This window comes from Nannospalax galili, unplaced genomic scaffold, assembly GCF_000622305.1.
Source record: "Nannospalax galili isolate Female #2095 unplaced genomic scaffold, S.galili_v1.0 scaffold668, whole genome shotgun sequence".
Taxonomy (NCBI): domain Eukaryota; kingdom Metazoa; phylum Chordata; class Mammalia; order Rodentia; family Spalacidae; genus Nannospalax; species Nannospalax galili.
In genome coordinates, this window is record NW_008358090.1 from 1,084,557 (window position 1) to 1,101,927 (window position 17,371).

The following is a 17,371-nucleotide window of genomic DNA, read 5'->3' on the forward strand; positions in this document are numbered from 1 at the left end:
CCCAGTGCCCAGTTCCAAGGTCAGCATTCAGGGTGAGCAGGGGACAAATCAACCCCTCATGCTGCATACCTCAATGAAGACATCACCCACAATCTTGGCAGTCATCAGCACCAACATGATGGGGAAGCCGTAAGTCACATTGCTGGTGGCCTCCATCATGATAACTGTCAGGCTTAGGGTCATCCTTACAATTCCACCTGTGGGGGTAGGTGGTCATAAGCCCCTACCTCTCCTAACATAAGGTCCCTGGCTCTGCTATGTGTCTTTAGTCTTATTTATTTACTTATTTACTTAATTTATTATGTATGTATGTATGTATGTATGTATGTATGTATGTCTTTTTTGAGACAGGGTCTCCCTGTAGCCCCAGCTGGTCTGGAACTCACTATGCAGACCAGGCTAGCTTTGAACTCACAGAGATCCGCCTGCTTCTGCCTCCCAAGTGCTGGAATTAAAGGCATGTGCCACCACGCCTGGCTATTTATTATTATTTTATGTGTATGCATGTATTGCTTGCATGTATGTAGGTCCACCCATGTCATGCAATGCCTGAGGAGGATAAGAGAGGCATCGGATCCCTTGAAACTGGAGTTATGGACAGCTGTTAGCTGCCATGTGGGTTCTGGGATTCGAATCCAGGTCTTCTGCAAGAACAGCCAGTGTTCGTAACTACTGAGCCATCTCTCCAGCCCCATGTCTTTAGTCTTTTCACCCACCTATCCTTACAGACCCCAGATGCCAGGTCCTGCTGGGTCCTCCTGACTGTTGTCACCTGGCCATGCCATGGGGGATGATGGTCACACCTACTTTATTTCCTATTCTGTTCATATGAATGGCGACTGGCCTCAGTGATGCTCACAATGGGTGGGCCTGGTAAGGACAGTACCCAGACCTAGCAAAGCCCACACACCAAACTGAGCAAGAACTGGAACTTACCAAGCTGGGCAGCAGCTCCCATCAGGGCATATTTACCCGGGTCTGCCCAGATCTGTAGGAGGCAAAATGGGGAACTGTGTCACAGGCAGTAGTAACCCTTTCCCAGTGCCAGATCTACCAGTGAGTACGTCTAGTGATCTATATAGAGGAGTTAATTCCATGGCTCACATGTGGCTCATGCTGAATGTTCTACCTCTGTGCCTTCTGCTACAACCAGTGTGCTAACATCCTAGATAGGTGTTCTTTACATAAGATGAGATATACAAACTATGCCATCTGCTCACACCCATGAACTTGACAAGCTATGCTCTGTGCTAAGACAGTGAAAGGTGCATGAAGTGAGGACAGTGGGGTCTGAGTGCTCACAGGGTACCATTGTCCATGAAGACACACTGGATCACTCAAGGAAAGACAGTTGAGAAAAGATATTGCAGAACATGTTATAATAAATGAACCAAGCAGACGGCACACTCATTGGGAAATTCAGAGGCATCGTGCCCTAGAAAATGTTGGGAAAAGGTGAACCCAGAGCCAGGAGGCTAGCGGTTGCCAGAGCTGGGGAAGAGGAAATGGGAACAACGCTAATGGGGGCAGAGTCCCTTTCCATGTGAAGAAAGTGCTTTGGGGCCAGTGGTGATGGCTACAAATGTTGTGCATCCACTGAAGTGTATTTATTCATTTTAAAGTGACCATTATCACAAATCACATCTCAGTTTAGAAGACAGAGCTCAACTAAAGGAGTGTCTAGAAGGGAGCCTGACCCTGAAGCCTGACAGGGTAAGGGTAGGTGGCAGGTTTCCTGTTGTTTTTAATCCCCTCTATAATTTGTCAAATCTTATTCAAATGATTGAAGTGAGGGTGGAAGAAAAAAAGATAGACTAAAACTTAAACTTCACCAGTAGTTGATGCTAGGGAAGCCAGTTCAGATTAGCCCTGGATAGACCTGGGCTCTTCTGTTCTTTGTTACGTTTTCACTCATCTCTCCAAAATATCTTCACAGAGCATGTAGTGTGGTTATTCAACAACTTCCAATTCTTTTGCCTACACGCACTAGGTACCCTGCTGTTGCCCATGGTGGCCCCCATTCCTAGGGTGAACAGGAACACTTGAGCAGTGGGGCTCTATCTTGCTTCCCCCAACTCACCGCTGCTCCTGTAAGGTACGACAGGGAGATGCCAAAGAGCCGGCCCCAGGCTGCTCCAATGAGCAAGGATGGGATGAAGACACCAGCAGACACTGTGAGCCCATAAGTCCAGCAGGCCAGGAAGAAGTAGACCATGGTGAATAGGCCCAGTGTCATGGGGTTATAGGAACCTAAGAGAGAGGAGGGCTACTGGGTTGTAGTTGTGACTCATGCTTGTACAAGGCTTTCCTGCCTGCCACATAGTTCCATCCTTGAGACCAGGCCATCAGAGCTCTGATCACAAGTGATCCCCAGAAGGTATTGCAGCTAAAGGGTGGGCCCCCAAGAATCAGATGTAGAAACTATGCTGAGGCAGTACAGCAGGTAACTTTGAGCTGACAGCACAGGTGTCAAGTCTAGGGGCCACTTAGGCCCCATGTTAGTGCCAAACCACCAATAGCCCTGCTCCACTTGGAGGCCCTTCCCTGAAAGCAAGGTGTAATCCACACCCCTGAGGGCAGCAATAGGATTCCAGCTCAGCTGGACTCACCATCAGTATGACCTCACATTTGTCAGCTGCAATGGAACTGATTCTCTGAACCTGAGCACAGCCTGAACGTGAGTTAGCCCTGTGACAGCCAGCAGTTCAGGGAAATATTCTCCCAGAGACAAGAGGTGACCAAGATGTGACCCCAAAACCATAGGATAAGATGTCACATTTGGGGGGTTGGAGAGATGGCTCAGCAGTTAAGAACACTGTTCTTGCAGAAGACCTGGGTTTGAATCCCAGCACCCACATGGCAGCAACAACTGTCCATAACTCCAGTTCCAGGGGACACAACAGCCTCTTCTGTCCTCCTTGGGCATTGCATGACACAGGTACACTTACCTACATGTAGGCATAACACTCATACACATAAAATTTAAAAAGCAAATAAATAAAATTAAAAAAGATGTCACATTTGGAATAGAGTCACTCCTGGCCACTAACTCCAAGCCCTGGAAGGTGTGCTCTTCCCAGACAAGATGCTGAGATTTTATTTGTGGTTAAGAAACTAAGCATGGAAAAGTAGAGAAGGGAGGACCATAGTGGCCTATGTGGAGACCAGGGTTGTGGGTGGGCTATCAGTCTATGTGGCCAAGAACACCATGGCACAAACCACTGAGGTCAGGAGAAGCAGGTCAGTGAGGGAAGAGGTTCAGACATGGAAGGCCATTGGCACTGACAAATCTATTAGCTGTTAACTTTCTCTATGGATAGCCCTAAGAACAGGGAAGTCCCCAGTGACTTATAGGAAACAATTAGAAACAACTGTTCCCCCATACGTAGGAGTTCAAGACACAGGCCTAAGGTTGCTTAGCTCTTCTTTGGCTTGGTATGTGGGGATCTGCCCTGGGCACTATCAAGGGCATGGCTGAGGCCAACAAGGCCTGGTCATGGAGTCATCAGGCTGGGTTTTCCTCTGTAGAGAGAGATGAAGGTGGCCCAGGCAACCATCATCAGGAAGAAAAAAGAAGGTGGGGTGGAAGCCCACCCAGCCCCTCTCCAGGTTCTCAACTACCAAGTATTCCAGCAGAATCTAACAGTCCTTTGCATTCCTATTATCCCCCAACTCTGGGATGCTGACCCCTGTGCTCCAGCATACCTCATTATACCAGAGATGACTCTTCTAGCCCAGGGCAGTGACCTCTAGAACCTGCCCATCATCCATGTCCCAGCCATGCTGCCTTCACGCACCTGGTGGATCATGGAAAAGGCTAACCACACTCTTCTCAGGGGTATTAAAGAAGGCTGCAGCCATGGAGTTGTACTCGCCATCTGCACAGAAGAGCTGCAAGGTTGAGAGAGAGGACACAGAGCGAGATGGCCACAGGGCATGACCACAGACTCTGTTGCTGTACGTTCATGTACCCTGGGCCTGGAGAGCATCAGATAGGAGCTGGGCTCAGGAGAACATACAGCCTGGGCCCACATGCAGCCAGGGCTTCAGTGGCATGACCACATCTCTGAGAACTGACTGGACAGTCCATCTGTCCCTGCTACTCAATACAGGGACCTAGGTACTTCATGAGCATAGCCCTAGAACCAGTAATGGGACACCAGCCCTGTGAGTCAGCAGGCCCCCCTCCTCTTGGCTGAGTGCTATCTACTACATGGAGGGACACCTCATTTGTTTGTCTGTAGAGAGGCAGCTCTCACTTTGCATCTCTTATGAAAGAGCTGTCACAAGCATCCCTGTATGGTTTCAGTGTGCTTCTCCAATCTATATCCAGGAGTCCCATACTGAAACTCTCCAGGAGCTATCTGGGAAGAAGACTATGGTAAGAATAGCCCAGTACCACTGTCCATTCACTAGGTACCTGGTAGCCTCAGTTCACTATGATGACCCTGTATACAGACTGAACCTGAGGCCTGATAACACTTCTGACAGTCACTGAAGCCTGACATCCACTTTTGGGTGCTAGCATTCTGGAGGGCTGGCCCTGCTCACTGGGCCCAAGGACCTATGCCTACCTGGAGTGGGTAGGACATGGAGTTTCCCTGTAGGGGCTGGCAATCCCGAGATGAGTAAATCAGGACAAAGGCAACTGTGGCAGTGACTGCAGCCACCAGCATGGCCTCGATCACCTGGAGGCAGGGTCGGTGGATGTACCTAGAGCCCAAAGCCAGAGTGGAGTTTGCTGCAGGAATGGTGGGGGCACCTGAACCAGACTGATGGACATAATGTGCATAGGTTTAATGATTAATTGACCCAGATTCCAGGACATCCTGAATTTTTTTTTTCCCTCAGCAGTGACTGCCCCTGCTACACCCTCAGACAGTATAAAACAGTGAGACTGATGTGAGAACCAGAAAGACACTTGGCAAGCCCAGGAGCTCCCTAGACAACTCAATCACTGCTCTCCTAATAAAAGGGCTTGCACCCCAGATGGATACTGGATGGTATCTAATCTAGGGATTTGCTAACTTTCAGACCCCTTCCTCTCTCTGGAAGCTCCTCCAAACTCAGGTTTGTTTGTCCTCTTGCTGAGGTCATACATTCCAACCTGTCCTGAGTAGCTCAGCTGGGTACAGATCTTGAGGTAAGGACCCCAATGCACAAGGCCTAAACACCTTGTCCAATTCTTGAGGCCTAGTTGGTTTGCACCTGTCAATTTGGTACACAAAATGTGTTTTTTTCTCACCTGATTCGAAACATGGTTAGCCAGTAATTCAAAGCATTGAAGACAGCTCCAAGAATGCCACCTGTGACCAGAAAGTTGCTCATATTAATTTCACCAGTGGGGGTTTTGCCAAAGTAGAAGTAAAGCTCTGGGGACTTCTTGAGCTGCCCACCCCTGCATGTATCTGCATAAGAACTCCAGGAGGACAGTGCCTACAGACATGGAGTGCAGGTTTGGCTCTCAGCCACTGCAGACCTGAGCTGCTTTGGAGTTGGAGTTCATCCTTCCCAACACAAGTTTATTCTGGTCCATACTATGGGGAGGGGTCCTTACCCACCACACCCATGGCGATGAAGACAGGAATCTCATGGATGGTGTAGGCCATTTTCTGTGCAGTAGGGAGAAAGTGAAGGCTGTGAGAGATTGTGTACACAACTTGTGGTTTAAATTCCAGGACTGGATAGGAGCTTTGCCTATGTACACAGAACTTTCTAGTAGTTTTGTACAGCGCCAATGAGGTTCCATAGGTGGGAGAAAGGAGTACTTTGAGAAGACCCTAGCCTGATGGCTGGGCTGGCTGGCACTTGACCTTGGAGCCATCTCACACTATAGCCATGGGACACCTAAAACCTTGCTGGGGCAGGTCACTGTACATACTCCCAGAGCAATGCAGTGGAGCTGACAAGCAGGAGCTCAACATTCCTGCCAAGAAACTAGAATTTCCAAAACCAACTTCAAATCTTGGCCTTAAACCAAAAGGCTCCTGAGCTGTCACAGGAAAGGAAGGGGTGGGACAGTAGTGTCAGTTACCTCTGAGTCGAATCTTCCAAAATTTATGAGGCCTGGGCTGGATAGGTCCCACATGTTTCCATGGTAGATGCTCAAAACAAAATTGAGCGTGAAGGTGGAAATCATAGAAGCAAAGAACTGTGGCAGAGAGAAGCCAGATTCTCAGAGCTGCGGCATCAGGCCCACCCAGCACCCTCAGAACCCTGCCTGGGCCACTCAGCATTCTCAGAGCCCTGCCTGGCCCACCAAGCACCCTCAAAGTCCTTCCTAGCCATCTCAACAACTCAATACCCTCAGAACCTTGCTCAGCCTACCCAGCATCCTCAGAGCTATACCTGGCCTACCTAAGCTCTCAGTGTTATATGAGAACCCTCTCATCTGACTGCTAGAGCCAGGCAAGGAGACTGGGGTCTCCTGTCACTTAGGAAGCAATATATCTGAACACCCTATCTAAGACAGAAGAAAGGGGGCTAGAGTCAAGCAGGGCTGGTGCCAAGTGGGGCTAAGTTTATTTCCTGGTCAGGCAAAAATGGGATTGTAGTTCTTCGGACAAGTAAGACAGACACAAGAGAAGATAGTGGATCTGGGGTTCCCAGGAGTCACGAAGAGCTGGCAAGAACACCCAGGACATGTAGAGCTGGACCCATGGGATGACATGGCTCTATAACACAAAAGGATGGGCCTAGTATGATAAGTCCTCAGGGAAGGGAAGACTCGAGAGCCCTGGGTAGGGGGCACCATCCATAGGCACTTACAATTCTCCATGTCAGGAACTGATTCCAGAAGGAGGCACCCTCTTCTAGGCTGAACAGAACTCCACCTAGAAGGCAGGTGGCAAGGCTCAAGTGCAACTCCGGTCACAGGGCAGCCCACCCACTGCCAATGCCCAAAAGAGATTCCAAGGAAATAAGACCATGTCACAGGGAAGCTACTGCTGGTGGAATCAGGCCACAGATGGTGGCTGTGAGCCACTGTTCACACCTTGATCAAGCACTCATTTACAAAACACCAGAACTATGCCTGCAAGAAAGTCCTGCTCACCCAGCCTGGCCATCTATGAAGCACCCAAGGGGAAAGCCACAGACCAGGTGGGGAAGACTTCTCACCTACAGGGGCTCCAAATGCAGCAGACACTCCAGCTGCAGCTCCTGCAGAGACAAAGTCTCGCTTCTCTGTGTCCCTACGGAAGTACTCAAAGATCTGAAAGAGGAAGACAGAGAGAGTCATGGGCAGATCTACAGGGTCACCCCTCACAGGAAGGAAGTCCTACCAAAGGGACCAATGAAGAGATGTGAAAGGTAGGGAGTCATCTTCTAGACAATCACAGCATGACCAATCACATCATCAGTTACTGGATTCACAGAGTGTGACACTATAGACAGTAACAGGAGAGCTGGGAAGAACCCATGTGCCCACAGCCGAGAATATAACCACAGGATCCCATTTGTGATGGTGACCCAGTTTTTCCACACATGCAGCAAGAAGTCTATTAGCTTTCCTAACTCTACCCAAAGAACTAAAGAAAATTCAATGAGTGGGAAAATCTAAATTTTTTCTTGATTTATTTTTTGGCTTTCTGAGACAGGGTCTCCTTGTAGCCCCAGCTGGTGTCTAACTTGCTGACCTCGATCTCACAGAGATCTACCTGCCTCTGCCTCCTAAGTGCTAAGATTAAAGGTATGCACTACCACACCCAGCTTGTTCTTGATTTTAAACAGACTGTTTAGAGGCTGGAGAACTGGCTTAGTAGTTAAGAGCACTGGCTGTTCTTGCAGAGGATCTGGGTTTGGTTCCTAGCACCCACATGGCAGCAGCTAACATCTGTCTGTAACTCCAGTTCCAGGGGACCTGACGCCCTCTTCTGACCTCTGTGGGCACTGTTACCACATGGGCATACTTCTATACATGCAGGAAAAACACTTATACACATTAAGGTAAAATAATAAAATATTTGAAAGGATTTTTTTTAGGGCTGGAGAGATGGCTCAGCAGTTAAAAACACTTGCTGCTTTTGCAGAAGATCTGGGTTTGATTCCCAACACCCACATGGTGGCTAACAACTGTCAGTAACGTAAGTTCCAGGGAGATCTGATGCCTTCTTTTGGCCTCTGCAGGTACTAAATGACATAGGTGTACTTACATACAGACAATACACTCATACACACAAAATAAAAATAAACTTTAAAAAATTTAAAAGGACTGTTTAGCCAGGTATAATGGTATATGCCTATAATCCCAACTCTCAGAAGGCTTGAAGCAGGATTGTGAGTTTAGCCTGAGCTACACAGCTCAAAAGATAGCTATAAACATGTCAGCATGTCAGAAATTTAGTGTATACCTGAGGAATTATTAGCAACTGATGGCTGTTGGCAAGGGGCGCTTCAGTCTTGTTTAACGGTTAGACTCTTAGTAGGCTGACCAGGCTCCAGTGGATGAGTCCACACTTAAGGGCATTTGGGGACACAAACCTGACTCTACAGGCCTTAATATATTTAATATAGTAGAGTACAGGAAATTTGGTAGGGGGGGTTAGTAAGGGGGTATGTGCAGATACAGGATGGGATCTAAATATTAAAATATACTGTATGAAATTCACAAAAATTCAATTAAAAAAGAGTGAAAATTTAGTGCAATGTCCATCAAATTACTGATAACTGACTGACCATGGAGAGGCCATGTATAGTATGAGTGAAGGAACTGTGTCCACTTGGGCTGGGTATAGGCTGGGTTGTCCTTAGGGAAGAGATGGCAACAGGGACAGGTCAGGCCTGACGAGATGCTGAGGGAGGCCCACAGGTCTGGATGAGGACTCTACACAGGCAAGAACCTAGCTGAGAGATACATAAGTCCGTGAATCCTCAGTTCATGTATGTGTGGGAGGACTTACCTTGAAATCCCGCTTGAGTGATGTTGACCTTCCCTGTGAAATCCCAGCAGCGATCACTGAACCTGAGTGGATCATTGGTCCTTCCTGGAAGCACAAAATGACCAGCACTCAGAGGCTTTAACATCATCCTCCCAGGGATAGAGACTCAGGTGGGGCCAGTATCATTCACTCTATTACCTTTCCCACAGCCAGTCCCCCTACGACAGACAGAATCACACCGGACACCTTTATCACCAATGTCTGAAAACAAGGAAGATATATAAGGTTTAAGTAAATATACGTACCTGCCAAGTCATAGGACTCAAGAAAGGCTAGCACTGTGGAATGCTCAGATGGAGGTTCCCATTGATCCTCTCCACCTGCACTACAAATGCTAGGACAGCAACTAGGGCTCCTGCTCCACACCCGCTTAGGGATCTGGTGCTCTGTCATCCTTGGAGGACCTCTGTCCTTCACCCAGCACTACTTAACCTTGGAGATGTTTACTGGCTGGGGCTGATAGCATGGGCCCCCACCTCATTAGCAAATAGGTGTTGCTGCCTGGGGGTTTTGCCACCCACTCCATGTATATACCAGTAACCCTCCCCATACCAGGCCAGCCAACAGGAAGGTAGGAGCTAATGGACTGTGACTCCCCTGAACTATGTCAGTCTGGTGGGTACTCAAGGATGAGCAGAAGGCCAGCTGTGTCATCTGGGCCCAGCAAGGGTCAAAAATACATACAACTAGGGTCTGGTTCAGCAGTTTAGAACACTTGCAGAGAACCTGGGTTCAGTTCTCAGTACCCACATAGTGGTTCACAACTGTCTAAAACTTTGGTTCCAGGGGGTCCAACATCCTCTTCTGGCCTCCTCAGCCATCAGGCCTCCTCAGCTATCAAGCATGTATGTGGCATAGTTACATACATGCAGGCAGAACACTGATACATAAAATAGATCTTTACACACACACACACACACACACACACACACACACACACACACACACACAAATATACATGTCTCCCTTGGTGTATGGCCCCTGGTGCAGGAGTGGATCACTGGGGAAGACTTCATGTTCAATGCAGGTTCTAAGGAAGGCCCCTAAACCCATTCAGTTAGCAAAAGGTATTTAGTAAAACCTAAATGGTTCTAGGCAGCTTAGTATAGGTAACAGGTGAGTGCCATGTCCAGAAGCTCCATGCCCACCCTATTCTACAGTAAAGCAGCAGTACAGGTTTCTTGCTTCCCCAGAGTGTCACCAGGCTCAGGAGCACTCCAAAGGAGACCAATGCCCACCTGCCTTCTGAGATGGCAACAGGAGGTGGTCTCTGGTCAGATTGGCTTGAGCAGAAATGAACAGTGGTAGGTGGACTGTGGTCACAATTGCCCAGCCTCTATGGAATTAGAATGCTGCTGGTATTAAGCAGTATGAGTATTAGGAAAACTGAAAAATGGGGAAGAAAGGCAGGCTATCTCTCACCCTGACTCAGTCCCTCTGGATCTGAAACTCTCAAGGTCATGCAGTCTTGAGTTAAAAACATGTACTACACAGCTGCAACCACAATATGCTCATTGGCTAAAGATTCCTACAACTACTTATTATATATAAAGACCAGTTTTTGCTACTTCCATATGCACAACCTGTCATCACATGTATATAGGATGGCTGGTGTGCACACAAGACTGGGCTACGTATAGAGGAGCAAATGGATAAAAACACATTCAAACTGGCAGAAATCCTGTACCGTCCTGGATCAATATACAACTTACCTTGAGCCGCACCACATGGGGGATCTTCACCCCATTCAGGAAGCACTTGATCTGGGGGATCCCGCTGCCAGCAGCCACTGGCTAGAAAGACAAAGGTGACATTGACTAGACAAGTGAGTGGATACAGCACCCCCGCCCCAGACACGGGGAACGGGCCTGGGGAAGGGTTCCACGTCGGGGAAATAGAGGTGCTCACATCCCCCAACCCTAGAACTGAACAACCTCTGAAAAAGATATGGGGATGTGAGGGGCCATGGGAGGAGTCAGGAAGTCATATGTCTCCCAAGTGGACAGGGCAAGGGGATGCTCCAGGATGGACAGGGCACCCATCATGCACTTGGGAGGAACTAGAGCTTCCTTTGTATGGGTCAGTTACTCTGCATCCACACCGAAGATTCTGGATACTATTACTTCTTTTACTACCCCACAAAAAGGACAGGGAACAAAGAGGGACCTAGGAGAAGGGGAGACTCCTGGGAGCCCTGGTAAAAAGAGAAGTACCTTAGAGGGTCCATCCCTAGGTTGGGAGTACAGTCTCCCTGGGGACTGGCTGGTTTTGCTTTCTCCTCTGCTTGGATCCCTGCATGAGTTGCCCAAACTCCTGAGACACTGTAGGCCTTAGAATACCTTACTGTCTGGCTATGTGAAGACCTTTGTCTGCATATAAGCACGGAGTAGGTACGATGTACCTGTGAGAGTCCAGGTATGGAGTAGGTGGTAGGGAGGCTGTACTGTTGGGTTAAAAGTGACACTAATAAGGGTTGAACTGAGGAGACCCTAGTGTGTTTTCTGCTCTGACTGAACACATTTCCCATTTGTACCACACTGTAGTTCTCACTGGCAGAAAGCATCCAAGGTGGAGGAGCTAGAAGGGCCCATCCATTCACTAAGACTCTGCACCCACCCTGGATCTAGAACACCCAGCCTCCCGCACCAGGTGGCTGTACCTCTATGAAAGCCACAATCACGGAGCCCACGAGCACGAAGGCAGAGTTCAGTGTAGCCCACAGCAGGAGAGAGAAGGACAGGCCACCCTTCTCTGTGAATTTGTCGATGTCTCAAGGCTTGTCAAGGACAGGCACTGCTCACTTACACAGCCCACATCTGCCCTGCTTGCCTCACTCTTGTGGCCCACCTATGTGGCCCTGAGCATCTCATGGACTGGACCAGCACAGCTGCCAACTACCTAGCAGGCCATGGTGCTAAGTGGACAGCTTAGAGACAACCTGACAATCTCACAACCTGACTATGCCACATACATGCTGGGTGGGATGGTGGCGGGGTGTTTCCCCAGGGGCCAGGTCCTCTCTGTTCTTCACTATCTGCCTGTAAGGGCTCATGCTTGGTCTCTGCTGCTGAGCCCTATCCCAAAGTCCCATGCTGGGTGGCTCTGGAGGATACTGTCCTTGATGACTCTATACTTGAGGCCAGCCAGGTTCTCCACCACGATGTCAATGAAGCAGGCCACTAGGCCTGTGAGAATCCCGATGAGCGCACAGATGACCCAGCGCTTGATCTCCACTGTCCGGAAGGCCTGGGGTAGGGGGTGCATATGGTGTAATCAAAAGTGATATTGTAGCTAGGTGCCTGCTGTGGGCTGTTCACAGTTCGGCCCTTTGCCTAAACTGCCAAACGCAGCTTCCAGCCAACATTTCAGTGAATACATAGAGCTAGGGAAGCGAATGTGTACGTTATAAGGAGGTAAATGGCATTCCCTACATATTCACAACCAGTTACTAACATTCTAGGCACTGCTTGCCATCGGACACCTGCAGAACAATCTTCTTACCCACAATGACCATGGCCATCCCTCACAGCTTACAGTATCTGGGACCAGGAATTAGATAGCCTGCCTTTCTTTCCCGCAGTACAAACCACAAACAGTGGCTACAGAACCTAGAGGCTCAGGGATGAACAACAGAATGGAGACCCAGCCTGGCCTACCACAAAAGCACCCAGTCAGCAAGCCACAGGCTCGCTCTGCTCACTGTGTGATTGATCCGCCTTTCCTCCTCCAAGAAGAGCTGGTTTTCGCTGTTGTCATAGTCCAGGCTCTGCAGGTCAGGGTACAGGGAGCATGATTACTAACCAGGGACCTGGATGTTTAAATATAGCCAGGAACCGGGATGGAAGGGGTGGAGAAGGCAAGGCCTGGGCTCAGGTGGGAGGATGGGGATCCTACCTCATACTTGAGGGAGAGGAGCTTCTCATTGTGTGGGATCTCCTTGGGGAAGGTGTGAGGAGGATCTACTTCCTGTGGAAGAAAAAGAAGTCTCACACTCTCTTTAGGAATAGAACATGGAGGTGGGAGGTTCCTCAACCTATCTCAGAGACCAGCATTTCCTGACACCCAAGGCTGGGAAGTCACAAGAAACCTACAACCTTCCCCCACCACCCCCCAGGGGATACAGACATACCATGACTGAGATGGATTTATCCCAGGAGTACTAGGTTAGTTTAACACCCTAAAATCAATTCATGTGCTACATCATATACACAGGACAAAGGGTTGAGTCCATAGGCCATCTCATAGATATAGAAAAAGCACCATAAACATTCAATGATACTACATGTGATGGAACATACCAATAATCCTATAATTCCAGCACTCAGGAGGCAGACTCAGGAGGATTGGAAGTTTAAGGTCAACTTGGGTTGTATAGTGAGGTGATGTCTCAAGAGAGGGGCGAAGGGGACTAAGGGCTTATAGGAGGCAGGGGATGCAGATACATGGCAGAGTGCTTGCTTAACAGGCACAAGGCTCTGGGTTCCAACCCCGTTACTAGAAAACACACAAGCAAACAACTTCTAAAACAACAATAACAAAAGCACCCAAGAAGCTAAAATAGAAGACTGGAGAGATGGCTCAGCAGAGGACCAGAGTTTGGTTCCTGCCACCTATGTCAGGCAGCTTACAACAACTTGTAACTCCAGCTCCAGGGGGCAGTCCAATCCCTTTATCCTCTGAGGACACCTGCACTCACATTATATATATACCTATAATTAAAAATAAAATCTTTTAAGCCGGGCGTGGTGGTGCACGCCTTTAATCACAGCACTTGGGAGGCAGAGGCAGGCAGATCTCTGTGAGTTCAAGGCCAGCCTGGTCTACATAGTGAGTTCCAGGACAGCTGGGGCTACAGGGAGACCCTGTCTCAAAAAGACCAAACAAACAAACAAACAAACAAACAAAAAAATCTTTTAAAAAAAGAAGTTACAATAGAAAAGTGCTTCCCCAACCTGCTGGAGGCATCTATGAAACCCACAAATAGAGCTACACTCAACAGTGAGGAACTTTTTCCAACTCAGGCCAAGGCTACTCAATCTCTGTCACTTCTAGTCAAAACTGTGTGCTTGGGGATGGGGTTGGGGAGAGATCAGGCAGAACAAAGAAATAAATGGCATTTAGATCAGAAAGGGAAAAAATGAAAATTATTTTTTGCATATGACATGATCTTTTTGTTTTAGCTTTGGAGTTCTTTTTGTTGTTGTTGTTTTGTTTTCTGGTCTTTTTGAGACAGGGTTTCCCTGTAGCCCCAGCTGTCCTGGAACTCACTATGTAGACCAGGCTGGCCTTGAACTCACAGAGATCTGCCTGCCTCTGTTTTTTGAGTCAGTGTCTCCTTGTAGCCTCAGCCTGGAACTTGCTATGTAGACTATGCTGGCCTCGATCTCACAGACCTACCTGCAATGTGCTGGGATTAAAGGTATGTGCAATCATGCCTGCCATTTTTTTTTTTTTTTTTTAAGACAGGGTCTCACTACGTAGCCCTGGTTGGCCTCAAACTCTCAGAGATATGCATGTCTCTACTTCCCTAGTACTGGGATTAAAGGCAAGTGCCGCTACTTCTGGCTTTGTTTTAGGAGAGAGCTGGAATTTATGATCTTCCTGTCTCAGCCTCCTGAATGCTGGGATTACAACTGTGCAAAATCAACCTAGCTTGCCATGATTTTATATTCAGAAGATCCTAATATACCAAAAATTATTGTACTGAAGAGTATAAGCACCAATTACAATTCTATGCTTGATGTACAAACTGAAAGCAAAATTAACAATTTTATTTAAAATATCATCAAAAAGGCTAACAGGGGTACATGTTTTTAATCCCAGAACTTGGGAGGCAAGGGCGGGTGGATCTCTGGACATACAAGTCAGCCTGGTTAAGTTCCAAGCCAGCTAGTGCTATAGGGAGACCCTGCTCAAAAATAAGAATAAAAAAAAATAAATAATTCATCAAAAATAAAACACATTGGGAGCTAGGTATGGTGGTGCATGCCTTTGATCCCAGCACTTAGGAGGCAGAGGCAGGCACAGGTGAATCTCTATGAGATCGAGGTCAGCCTGGTCTCCATGGTGAATACCAGGCCAGTTTTGGCTATGGGGAGACCCTGTCTCAAAAAGATCAAAAATAAAAAATAGAATACATTAGAGGTCTGGAGAGATGGCTCAGCAACAAAGATCATTGGCTGTTCCTGAAGAGGACCTGGGTTTGTTTCCCATCACCCACATGCAACTAACAACTATCCTTAACTCTAGTTCCAGGGGATCCAATGACCTCTTTTGGCTTCCTTGGGTACTGCTTGACATAGGTGCACTTACACACTTCAGGTAAAACATTCATACACATAAAATAAAAATAAATAAAACAAAATAAAATGCATAGGGCCAAGGCTATAGCTCAGCATGGAGCACCTGTTTAGCATGTGTAAAAAAGCCCTGTGTTCAGTTCTTAGTCCCATCTTTTTAAAAAAATTTTGCCGGGCGTGGTGGCGCATGCCTTTAATCCCAGCACTTGGGAGGCAGAGGCAGGCAGATCTTTGTGAGGCCAGCCTGGTCTACATAGCAAGTTCCAGGACAGCTGGGGCTATAGGGAGACCCTGTCTCAAAAAGACAAAAAAAAAAAAATCTAGGGCTAGAGCATTGGCTCAGTATTTAAGAGCACTGACTGCTGTTGAAGAGGACCAGGTTGATTCCCAGCACCTAGATGGTGGCTAACAACCATTCTAACTCCAGTCCCAGGGGATCTGACACCCTCTTCTGACCTCTATAGGCATTGCATGACATGGGTGCACTTACATACATGCAAGCAATACTCTCATACACATTAAAAAAATTTTTCTAAAATACAAGCTGGAGAGCAGGGGTTAAGAGCACTGGATGCTCTTGCAGAGGACCCAGCTTAGATTCTCAGCACCGACATGGTAGCTAACAACAGTCTATAACTCCATTTCCAGGGGAATCTAATGCTCTCTGACCTCTGTGGGCATTGTAGGACATGGGTGCATCTACACACATGCAGGTAATATACTCATACACAAAAAATTATTTTTTTTTAAATTAAAAAATAAATTTGGCCAGGTGTGGTGGCACACGCCTTTAATCCCAGCACCTGGGAGGCAGAGGCAGGTGGATCTCTGTGAGTTCAAGGCCAGCCTGATCTACATAGTGAGTTCTAGGCCAGCTGGGGCTACAGAGAGACCCTGTCTCAAAAAGACAAAATAAATAAATAAATAAACAAATAAACAAATAAATTTAATGAAGTTTAAGTCTCGTACACTGAAAACCACCAAACATTGTTGAAACAAATCAAAGCTATAAATGAACGAAAAAATAGTCTGTGTTCAAAGACCAGAATTACTATTGCTAAGACTCAATCAGTCTGGCTGGTATGTGGCTAAGTACAGCGCTTACCTAGCATATGAGTCCCTAGGGTCAATCTCTAGCATTAGGCATAAAAAAGATTCAATGTGCCAGGCATGGTGGCGCACACCTTTAATCCTAGCACACGGGAGGCAGAGTCAGGTGGATCTCTGAGAGTTTAAGGCTAGCCTGGTCTATATAGTGAGTTCCAGGACAACTAGAGCTACAGGGAGACCCTGTCTCAAAAAGCCCCCTGCCCCCCAAAAAAGATTCAATGCCATCTCTACCCTGCTGCTGTCCATCTCTTTCCTGAGAGAGGATCTAACTGTGTAGTCTGGAATGGTCTCAAACTTGTAATTCTCCTGTGTCAGCCTCCAGAGTGCTTAGATCACAAGTGTGTATTGTCAGGAACAGCTTTATGCAAATCTCTATCTAAATCTCTGCTGGCTTTTTTAGAAAAAAATTGACAAGACAGTTCTAAAATCTATGGAGACAAAAGGAAACTCCAAACAGGCTACATAACCTAGAAGAATAAAGTTGTACCACTTCAGTGCAAAGTATGGTAACCAAGACTGAGAGGCCCACAAAAGGATAGCATCTATATCAAAGGAGAATAGAGTCCAGAAAGAAACCCAAAAGTTATGGTCTTTGGCTTTTTAATTTAATGGGGGATGGAAGCAGTTGTTCCCACAAATGGTGCTAGTACACTGGATATCCACACATAGGAGCATCAACGAAATTAGACCTTTACTTCATATATCATACCCAAGAATTCAAGAATTCATATAAAATGGAAACCACTAAACTCAGAAGAATATGAGTAAATTTTTATGGCCTTAGATTAAGTTGTTTCTTAATTCTGATTAAAAACACCAACAACAAAAAACCATAAGCAACAACAATAAAAATAAAGAGGCAAATAGGACCTAAAATAAAAAAGCCAGGTGTGGTGGTGCAAGCCTTTAGTCCCAGCACTAAGGAGGCAGAGGCAAGCAGAGCTCTGTGAATTCAAGGCCAGCCTGGTCTACACAGTGAGTTCCAGGCAAGCTGGGACTATAAAACCACCCTGTCTCCAAAAA

General features: G+C 47.3%; 1 protein-coding gene across 3 annotated transcripts in view; it reads right to left on the reverse strand.

The window, feature by feature from the left end:
• Positions 1-17,371, reverse strand: part of Clcn7 (chloride voltage-gated channel 7) — a 35,111-nt gene that overhangs the window by 4,009 nt on the left and 13,731 nt on the right. For all 3 annotated transcript variants that reach the window (XM_008856176.1, XM_029557774.1, XM_029557773.1), the window contains exons 3-19: positions 12,834-12,905; positions 12,640-12,705; positions 12,053-12,185; positions 11,599-11,708; positions 10,652-10,732; positions 9,078-9,140; positions 8,901-8,984; positions 7,120-7,213; positions 6,769-6,833; positions 6,035-6,151; positions 5,558-5,612; positions 5,246-5,306; positions 4,575-4,713; positions 3,798-3,891; positions 2,081-2,250; positions 937-988; positions 70-197 (exon numbers count right to left, since the gene is read on the reverse strand). In XM_008856176.1, coding sequence (XP_008854398.1) covers positions 70-197; positions 937-988; positions 2,081-2,250; positions 3,798-3,891; positions 4,575-4,713; positions 5,246-5,306; positions 5,558-5,612; positions 6,035-6,151; positions 6,769-6,833; positions 7,120-7,213; positions 8,901-8,984; positions 9,078-9,140; positions 10,652-10,732; positions 11,599-11,708; positions 12,053-12,185; positions 12,640-12,705; positions 12,834-12,905 — 1,584 coding nt within the window. The remainder of the gene's footprint in view (positions 1-69; positions 198-936; positions 989-2,080; positions 2,251-3,797; positions 3,892-4,574; positions 4,714-5,245; positions 5,307-5,557; positions 5,613-6,034; positions 6,152-6,768; positions 6,834-7,119; positions 7,214-8,900; positions 8,985-9,077; positions 9,141-10,651; positions 10,733-11,598; positions 11,709-12,052; positions 12,186-12,639; positions 12,706-12,833; positions 12,906-17,371) is intronic.